Source organism: Salmo salar, chromosome 10, assembly GCF_965601325.2.
Source record: "Salmo salar chromosome 10, fSalSal1, whole genome shotgun sequence".
Lineage (NCBI taxonomy): Eukaryota > Metazoa > Chordata > Actinopteri > Salmoniformes > Salmonidae > Salmo > Salmo salar.
Genome location: NC_138300.1, coordinates 31,502,027 through 31,512,500, shown reverse-complemented (window position 1 = coordinate 31,512,500; position 10,474 = coordinate 31,502,027). Strand labels below are relative to the sequence as shown.

The 10,474-nt window shown below is 44.4% G+C and overlaps 2 protein-coding genes across 10 annotated transcripts in view; both read right to left on the bottom strand.

Annotated features, from left to right (window-relative positions):
* LOC106613972 (myocilin) overlaps positions 1-2,262 on the bottom strand; it is an 11,608-nt gene extending 9,346 nt beyond the window's left edge. For both annotated transcript variants that reach the window (XM_014216853.3, XM_014216854.3), the window contains exon 1: positions 1,454-2,262. In XM_014216853.3, the coding sequence (XP_014072328.3) occupies positions 1,454-1,922 (469 nt within the window). In that variant the 5' untranslated portion in view covers positions 1,923-2,262. The remainder of the gene's footprint in view (positions 1-1,453) is intronic.
* A 2,070-nt stretch (positions 2,263-4,332) lies between these two features.
* LOC106613970 (vesicle-associated membrane protein 4) overlaps positions 4,333-10,474 on the bottom strand; it is a 42,108-nt gene continuing 35,966 nt past the window's right edge. For all 8 annotated transcript variants that reach the window (XM_082956895.1, XM_082956897.1, XM_082956898.1 and 5 more), the window contains one exon: positions 4,333-10,374. In XM_082956895.1, coding sequence (XP_082813021.1) covers positions 10,349-10,374 — 26 coding nt within the window. In that variant the 3' untranslated portion in view covers positions 4,333-10,348. The remainder of the gene's footprint in view (positions 10,375-10,474) is intronic.

The window sequence follows — 10,474 nt, the reverse complement described above, 5'->3', positions numbered from 1 at the left end:
GGCCTGTTACAGGCCAGAGAGGTGTTCTAATCTTACCCAGTAGAGCCCACAGTATTTCAACTGGTCCAGTAAAACTGAGCTCTATCAGCCGAGGTCAGCCAGCCGAGGTCAGCCAGCCGAGGTCAGCCAGCCGAGGTCAGCCAGCCGAGGTCAGCTGGGGATTTATGTTGTGTTGGTTGAGCGGATGGCTGTTAAAACCAAGGAACCCTTTACCATACCTCACCACACATATGCGAGCACACACACATGCACACAAACAAACAAGTTGAAGGTAGTTTCACGAGCCATCGCTAAATATCGTTAGCGCAATGACTGGAAGTCTATGGGAACAGCTCGCAAGCTTGGTATTCATGAGTTCATCTGAATCTGGGTAAGTCAAACATTTGCTTAATTGCCAGAATTGTGTGCAGAATGCCTTTAATAGCGTGTCTTGGCAGAAATATTGAACGTGTATTTTATTTTGTCATATTTTAGGAGTGGCGGAATATGAATATAGAGGAAACATTGTAATTGTTTTACTTTTCACTCTTCTCTTCCCTTTTCACGTTTCCTTCTCTCTGGCTGTGATTTGTTTTCCGTATGCCTGTCCCCTGGGTGTGTGGTTTTGTGTGGAGCTGTATGGGGCTCCCCCAGCATTCTATCTGTATGTTTCAGCCTGCAGGTGCTTACATGAGGATCTAACCAGATGCCACAGAGCCATGCAGGGAAATATATGAACTCCTTTTAGGGCTGTAGTGCAATAGGGCTGCTCCAATAGGGCTGCTCCAATAGGGCTGCTCCAATAGGGCTGCTCCAATAGGGCTGCTCCAATAGGGCAGCTCCAATAGGGCAGCTCTGGGATAGGGAGGTGGTGTATGGGACGTTGGCAAAGGAGGATTTACGGTTTAAGGCTATCTCGGTTTTACAAGACACACACACAGAGTCGAGCGTCATCAAACCTAAGGTGAGATGGAGGTGAGACTGAACCTCCCCTCCCTGGGTAATGTAGGAGGAAGTTCAGGGAAGCACCATCATAGAGAAGGCTCTGGTCGTAAATACCAGACTAATCCTGTCTGTCGCTGGCTGTCCTCTAGAACCTTCTCCCTCCCTCTGCTCTTTAAAACAGACCGATAGCTGAGAAACCTGACCCTACTTCTGCATCCTTGCTTGTGTTTCCCAAACACAGACATGTACACACACACACCCACCCATATGCACACACAGGTCTGTGGCGTCATGTTTTTACTCAGCTCTTCCAGTTAACTCAGAATCTCCTGACTCACTATAAAACCACAAGACACAGGATCTGCAGCAAAAATAGGTCTCATAGAGGGAATGGAGAACACTTGCAGCTACAACACAGTCTGTCTACAACACAGTCTGTCTATAATGTTTGCACCACTTAATCAGGAATCTTATGAACTTTCCGGCCCTAGCAGAAGAGAGAACAGACAGAGAGAATGTTGTTACTCACCTCCGGCAGGTCGCAGACCACTGTCCTGTAGTGGGATGCTGGGTGGCAACAGAGGGGGTTGTGGGTAGCAGGGTCTGCTCTGCAGTCTCTCCGTCTCTCTCCTCATCTCCTCCATCCTCCTCTGAAGCCCCTCCACATCTCTCTCCAGACGCTCTTTCTCTCCCTGCAGCAGGATCCTCTCTCCCATAGCCTGGGTCAGAGCCTCCTGGAGACCAGCCCCAGGACCTCCTATCTCCCCTCCAGTCAGCCTGGCCACCAATACCTCCAGCAGGCTGAGTCTAGCCTTGAGCCCCTCCATCTCTGGTCCTCCGGAGACTGTAGGGGAGCAGCTGGTCTCGCTGGGGCTGGGCACGGTGAAGGTATACTGGCAGCGCCCGCTGTGATCGTTCCCCCTCCAGAGAGTGGCACGGTCCTGCCCCTCACTGCACCCCAGCAGACAGAACACACACACGCTAAGGAGCAGCCACATGATGGATACAAACAGCTACACACTCAGATGTAGACTAGACGTGGATCTTCTGCTCTCTCACGCTCTCTCTCTTCAGGGTCTCTCTTCCACCACTCTGTGTTTCAACCCTTCTCCTTTTTCTCTAGCTGTGTTAATTGCCCCTTCTATCTCTTCACCTAGTTCTTGCCTGTCTTCCTTTTCCTTGTTTTTCTCAATGTGTTACAGCAGATTATTGTTCTTATTCTCTGATTAGTCTCTCTGTTTTCTTGCTGCTGCCTGTCTGTCTCTCTTCTTTCTGTTCTGGTCTGTTTGTTTCTCAGGTCAGGGTCCTCAGGTCTCTGAGTCCCTCTCAACAGCTCAGGGATATTTATACAATCTGGGAAGGGGGGAGAGGAAAGAGAGGAGGTGAGTAAGGAGAGAAGAGAGGAAAGAGAGAGAGGGAAGGAAGAAAAGGCGGGAGAGATGGGAGGGGTGAGGACTGTTTGTGTGTTTTCAGGTGCATGCTGGTGTATGCATGCATGCCTGGGTGTGCGTGTGCACATGCAAAGAGGGTAAGCAAGGAGAGACTACAGGCTCACTCTCACTTCCTATATCCAGTAGCACTCCCTGTCAGCTATGACAGGGCTGGGCTATCTGTAGGGATAGGGGGGCATGGCAGGGGAGTCTCCACAGGGATGGGAGGGGTAGCTGGGCCTTGGGGGATTGAGTTACCATCCCATAAAGACAGAGAGACCCCATAGGATGCCAAAATGTGATGCAAGCAGACAATTGGTTTGTCATAAAAGAGACTACAGGATTCCTGACCCATGCTGTCCAGAACCAATCGCCAGAATGAAGGGCTAGACTTGAGTCAATCGATAGCTGGATTACTTGTGTGTGAGCATGTGTGTGCGTGTGCAAGAATGGGTCTGTGTGTGTTCACCAGATGCTTTTCCACTCATAACTTTTAAATCTGTAGTTTAATATAACATGAGTCACATACCTGCTCTAGACCTTTTTATCTCTCTCTCTCTCCTTCTCTCTATCCCTCTCCCTGTCAATCCGTCTTTCACAGAATAACAGACACACACAGCCACTACCCACCAGACTGAACTCTCGCTCCCTCCCCACCCTCATGTGATGCATTGTTTTATGATCCCTTGTTCATTTTCAAATTGAGCTCAAGACTAGAACACACACATACATACATACATGCACACCCTGAAGGAGTCTGAGAAATGGGGTCAGGGGTCATATAGCTCAATTGGTACATCAGTCAGGAAGGCTGGCGTTGAAATACTCTCTTCCACAAAGCTCTCTCTGCCTCTCAGGCAGGTTGGTACAGGCCAGCTCTGTTTCTAATGGCAGGATGTTTGTTAGCCTCAACCCCTGATTGGTCAGGAGATTAGCTAGATGGATTTGGTATGTGTTTGATTAAGGAAGCCAGTGATTTAGGGTCAGTATTATTAGCATGGGCACATCTTTCCAGAACCCATTTCAAAGGGTCAAGGGGACGAAAGAGATGAGCGATAATGTAGGGAGTTGTTAAACAACAAATCTCTTTGCTCGTCTGTGCAAGTCCTGGCTGGTGTTCCCTGCATGTTGTCACCCTACTGAATATGTACGTAGTACTGCTGCTGTAGCCCACAGCAGGAGTGGTGAGTGTCAGACTGGGTTGTTGTGATGCTGATTTATTCTCTACTACTTCCTCCAGGTAGCCACATCCATCTCCCTCCTCCTCCTGTCTGCCCCTTCCTTCAGTGTCTGGTAGTGTGTGTGTGTGTCTGATTCCCCAGTCCCTCAATAGGCTCATTTATCCTATAGTGAAAAACAGGAGGTTGGCAGAGCAGAGTCTTACCCAGCTACTATGTCTCAAATGTTTCTCTCTTTACCGGTATATGACTGCTGCTTTGTCTGGATTATGACATCATCCATCCCCAACTGGACCAAAACACACTGTCCTGCCAAGGTGTGTGTGTCGGTAACCCATAACAAGGTGTGTATGTGTTGGTAACCCATAAGAAGAATCGCTCTCTCTGAAGAGGTATAAAGATGAAGAGCCTGGGGTCATAGAGCTGGAAGCTAGAACCAGTAGTCATCTATATGACCGTATGTACAACTTTCCACTGTGTCATTGACTCTACATTTACAAGTGTGTGCCAGGTACAGTAGTAGTGAGATGAGGCGCAGCAGGGACACTAGTATAACAGTCAGGCTGGGCTTTAACTACAGAGAGCTTTGAAAGTCACTAATAAAAAGGGCTGAGATGAGAGAGATGAGAGAAATACCAGCAGCACTGTCTCCACACACACGGCTTCTGACATGCCAGGCCAGAGAGGCCAGATGGCACAGGAACCACCTCTCTCTTCCAACCGCTCCTCCTCCCCTATCATCCATCCCTCTCCACTACTCCGTGTCACATAAACAAGACCAAAGCAGTCAAATACAGTCATCCTTTAAAATCATTTTATTAGCTCAGAGAAACATTACAGTAGTTCCAGTAGTTCACAGTTTGTCAATGCCAGAGTATAGTACATCATTACAGATCAATATTTACACCTCAAATAAATTACCTAAAAAAACAAAAGGAATGAAGATGTAGAGGTTATTGTATTGTACAGATATGCAAGACGCTGTGTTGTCATCACACTAGGCAGTGTTACACCCCAGTCTGTGTGTTTCACAGCCCATAGAGTCATTGTAACTCATTAACCAGCACTCTTCCAGACACATCATAACAATACAAACTAATACCATTCAAATTAAAACAAATTATGCCACCCAAGTCCCACCCCCTCAGAATGTATGGGTCACCCAAATCTCTCTCTCACACACACACACACACACACACACACACACGACAGCTATGACCTCCAGCAGATGCAGTCAAATGAACAGTGTCTGTCCTTTAGCTCCTCAGGGTTAATGGGAATAGCAGCAGACATTCATAAGCTTCATGTTGACCTTCCAGCAGAACTCAATATCACAGAAAAAATACATCATACACAATAGAATTCAACCATCTAGAGATAGACAACTAACCTAGCATTACCAATGGGAAATTAGATCAAGTGGCCAAGCAGTACCACAGGGAAAGGGGATACCTAGTCAGTTGCACAACTCAATGCATTCAACCAAAATGTGTCTTCTGCATTTATGACCTAGTGTGCCCTACTAGGTCAGTAGGACACACTGTCCCAATCAGGCTTGGTATAGCGTATAATGTGTTATTTGGAATTAGCCACAGGATGGTTTTTCAATACTGTCAATACTATTTCTATCAAGTTTTTTTTTATAAATGTGAATATCTGTAGCTACTTTTTAAGTAAATCCCTCAAGTCAACTTGTGCAATACGTTAGGAGATAAAGACAAATGTGATCTTCATTTCACCTGTCACATAATACATTTCATTATGAAGCTTTTCGGTAGTCCCCAGCCACATGGTGTTTGTTTACAAGCACACAATGAGGAGAGACCAGAGCCTTGTGAGTCGCTCACTGTTGTTCAGCACAAGCCACATGATCTAGTTACAGTATGGAATTTACAACTAGATGTTTGCCAGCGAGATACTATTAACGGTCTAAAATGTGGCAAATGCTTTGGTTTGCTAATTTAGTAGCTACTTAGTGAGTTAGCTAAGTGGTTAACTTCTTCTAAAATAAAGCTTTGCTTGGTAACAGCAGAAAATCCCTTCCCGGATCAAGATCCTTGCTAAGATTTGTTTTGTGCGTGCAACAAACTGTGACTAGCATTTTTTAGTTACTTGTATAACTTTAGTATTTAGTTGGCATTCTATATGGATTTTTACATGAACTTGTTAGCATTGCTAACCTTCGGATTACAGAGGCAGAGTTGGTTTTGAAAATAGCGCTCCTTGTGTGCCGGTATTACTGAATATCCTGGTATGGCACAAGGTTTGTATGAAGGTATGATAATCTGGATACCGCCCAAGCCTAGTTCAATACTCAACAGTGACTTCCTCTCACTGGCTAGAACCTATCCTACTAGTGTCGGATCAAGCTGGGTGTAGAAAAGGAAAGCAGGAGACAAGTAAAGGAGGCCTCTGTAGAGTATTGAGGTACATCCATTGCCTCATTTTCAGTTCTGGCTTGAAAGCATTTTAAACATGTGAGAAGAGATGAGGGGGTGGTAGTGAGGGTTACTTTCTTTATCTTCAAATATTTTGGTGTGCTACAAGTCCTGTATAACATGTTTCTAAGCTGTTGATAGACTATTGCAGACAGATTGACTAAAAGTCTGACTAACAATAATACGTCTGACTATAATAATACTACTACATCTTCATCATACAGAAGCCCTGTGCACCGGGTAGGCAAAGTATTCCCAGTTTGAACCATTTCATTTGTCTGAAAATACAAACTCTGCCGGGAGATATGTGGTTAAACAGAGCGTGCCTACTGTGCTGGCCAATCAGATAGCTCAAATCACCGTGCCTACCTACAGCTTTCACAACCCCACCCACAGCATACCTTTTTTTTGTGTGCATTTTACCCCCTTTCTTCTCCCCAATTTCGATCTTGTCTCATCGCTGCAACTCCCCAACGGGCTCGGGAGGCGAAGGTCCAGTCATGCGTCCTCCAAAACATGACCCGCCAAACCACACTTTTTGACACCCGCCCGCTTAACCCGAAAGCCAGCCGCACCAATGTGTCGGAGGAAACACAGTTCACCTGATGACTGAGGTCAGCCTGCAGGCACCCGGCCTGCCACAAGGAGTCCCTAGAGCCAAGTAAAGCGCCTCCCAGTCAAACCCTTCCCTAACCAGGATGACGCTGGGCCAATTGTGCGCCGCACTGTGTGACTCCCAATCACAGCCGGTTGTGATCGAACCCGGGTCTGTAGTGACGCCTCTAGTACATTTACATTTTAGTCATTTAGCAGACGCTCTTATCCAGAGCAACTTACAGTAGTGAATGCATACATTTTCATTTCATACATTTTTTTTCTTTCGTACTGGCCCCCGTGGGAATCGAACCCACAACCCTGGCGTTGCAAACACCATGCTGGCATTGCAAACACCATGCTCTACCAACTGAGCCACAGACCGCTGCGTTACTCAAGAGGCCCTAGATTTCATAACTTTTAAAACCATGACCAGAGAGAGACTGTCAAAGAACACAGCAAAGAGTAATTCATGTCTAAATGTTATTCTCCTCTTCCACTCACGCTGCAGCTGCTATGAATGAGTAGCCAAGTGTATCGATAGCCCTGCGTTTTATTATTATTAGCAGCTCGATGTGTATATTTTAATATCGAGGAGTATTTAACTTTCTTTGGTCATAGAAACAACAAAGAATTTGTGCCTGAAGCAGATGCGGTGCGACTTGAGTTTCGCCGTCAGTTGAAAGATTATGTACCCTCTCTCTGGTCAGTCTCGCCTGAGGAAAGGAAAGAGCGAGGACCGTGAGAGGCTGCTGCTCTCCATCCCTTGAGACTAATACCATTTTTTTCCCAAAAGAACTGAAATCTCAGACTTCCCAGTTGTCTTGAACGCACTGAAGTCAGAACTCGGAAAAAACCGAGATCCAACTGGGGAAAATCGTTTTGAATGGTAATCCAACTCGGTAACTCCGGCATCTTCACTGATGTCATGATTTGACCTCGATTTTTCCGAGTTCCCAGTTGTCTTGAAAGCACCATAACCATCAGACGCAGGTACCATACCTCCAGTAAAATAATAAAGCACATTCTAAAATATATGCTCAGCTGTGCCTAGGGCTGTTGCGGTGACTGTATTACCGCCACACCAGCGGTCACGAGTGATGAAAGCAGTCAAATTCCACGTGATCATTTAGTCACAGTGATTAGGCTTCTCCAAGCTCTGATGCTGCTGATGGTCATTAGTAGCCTACTAAACTTGCTAACTGCCTGGTACTCAGCACTCTGTTGTCCCTCTAATCACTCTGACATCAATGCAAATATATTCGAAGATCTAATCAAAAATTTCATGAGAGCCCATGAGCTCATGTTGCGCAACATTTCTATAGGCAATGCAGTTGCGTGAGATGACGTATTTTTCCCTACTGCCCCCGTTTCAATACAGGTGCATGATAATGGTCCATTCTAAATCAAAACAAATGTCACATATATTATTTAGTATATGTAAAGACAAGACTAAATCAAGAATCGTCTGATGGGTGACAATATTAGCTTATCACGTGTGAATTATATATTATCACTTGTGAATGATGCCCAGCATAAGAAACAATTACATTTTTTTTGCGACTTGTTCGAATCATATTCGCACACCTCATGTAGCCTAGCCCATAGGCCTATATGTTTTAATAAGGTTTGTATCACAACTAAAGTGTCCAAATAACTTTAGTAAAATTAATAACTTAATAAAATGAAACACATAAATCACCTTTACAAGGGGTGTAGAGCCTAACTGGCATAAATAAGCAGCGCGTGAGTTTCCAGTTTGGGGAAGATAATTTTCACCATTAAAATGCACCTTTATAATAAAAGCATTACATGCATATTTGCATTTGCAGTCACTTTTGATAATGTTGTTTTCCGCTAATGGAACATTTGCGCTTATTGCCTACTACCATGTGCACATTCCTGTGGTTATAATGTGAAGAAATAGCCTAATAGTTTATCAACATTTTAAGCTAAACGTTCTGATCTGTTGCGTCAGCCTCATTGCATAGAACATGTTTTTTGATGCTAGTGGTTGAATTAATTTGGGATCTATCGCATCCCACAACTGTCCCAGACTGGTTGGAATATTTATTTCTCGCACAGAATAGAATAGGTCGACTTTTGTACTATGGGGGATAGTAGATTGATATAGGCTAGTGCTTTTGCTGTTCTTTAGGCCTACTCATCTTGTTGGCTGATGAAAAGTAAATGTGGACAGTTCTTCCAATATCTTCAATATGCACTTCGTAATTAGATAAGGACACGCACAACTGCGTCCCTGATGTGTTAGAGCCGTGTGAGAGTGAGAGACGCTTCGGATTGCGCAGCACACTCAGGGAGAAGGGCACAATGCAGCACTCCGGGCCGCAAAAGGCATGGATTTTTATAGGGTGCATTAGGCCACAAAGGGGATGCCGCCATGAACTTCTAGGCATTGTCAAATTGCTTGTCAAATTGTGAATGAGAGACTGTGTTCAGCCTGCGCAAAAAAACAAAGCAGAGCTTTAAAGTTGCATCATGCAGCCTTACAATGTATTAAAAATCTAAACATATAGCCAGCCCAATGTTTGTAGAACAAGTTACATTAATAACTAAATTAAACATATAGGAGGACCTGTTTCTTTGTTAACCGCTCAACATGGAATAGCCACATGTGCGCACTCCCTCAAATCTTTGAGAAAATATTTATAATTTTATTCAGTTTTGTTAAATTGTATTCTTCATACTATAAAATAATATAACACCACAGAATTATAAGCGAATCTTGTCTGCTAAATGAACTAGCGTAGCCAACAGCCATTTGGCATAGACACATCAGGAGTATGCTATTATTTGATTCTGAAATAGAATACATTTTCTTCATATCATGCTTCTTAAGATCGGTCTAAAATAAATAATGGATTTATTGTGAAGGTGTAGGCTATATTACATGGATTTATTAGACATTTTAAATGGCTTGTAGGCTGTGTGTGGAAGCCAGGAGATGTTAAATGTGTTTATGTTAATTAACGGTCAATTACCGTGAGACCGACAGTTATTTGCTTGACAGTTACTGGCTGACGAAATGTCGTGACCGCCACAGCCCTAGCTGTGCCTCGCAAGTGCTACATCAACGGATCTATTTTGTTATCAAAGCTTGAGTTCTGAAATATAATATGGTCTAAGAAGAACAATATTGGCAGTCCAGGCATATAGCCAATATGCTGTGATAATGTATTAGGCCTACTGCACAAACCTCATTCCTACAGAACTATTGAGTTAATGTTACATTTTTTAAGTGATGTAAAAAAAAATCTAAGTGGTAGATCTCGGCTTGCTTTCTGACTGTAAAAGAGATCTTGACTCAGAAAAGTTTGGTGACCACTGGACTAGCTGATATGTATTATGTATTGAACGGAGTTCTACTTAAGTTTGATGAGGGGGCTGAGACACAGGCAGCATGTCAAATGACAACCTTTTCCCTAAATAAGGTGTCATTTGCAAAGCAAACCCAACCCCTATGTAACGCCAACGTAATGCTACCTATGTCACCCTTGGCCCGGACACACAGAGTAGAATGAAGTGGTCCCTAGTAGACACTGACCTTAGGTCAGTTTTGTGTTTTCAATCAATACAAGGTTAGCATTGGGAGAGGGTGAGCTGATCCTAGATCTGTAGTTAGGAGCAACTTCTACCCAGAGCCACACACACAGGCTGGCACAGCAGGGGTCTGGGAGGCTGGGTGGTGCCCCCTGGCTGATGTGAAGGACTGTGTGCAGGAGAATGGGAGGAAGAGGAGATATTCTTCCTCCTCCTGGCGACACTAGCGATACCGCAATATCACTGGAACTGAGAGAAAGAGAGCGAGAGTTAAGTGTGTATTCAGTGCTATATGTTGAATCAGTGTGATAATATTCTTGATTAATACAATATGTGTTGTTCAGGCTTA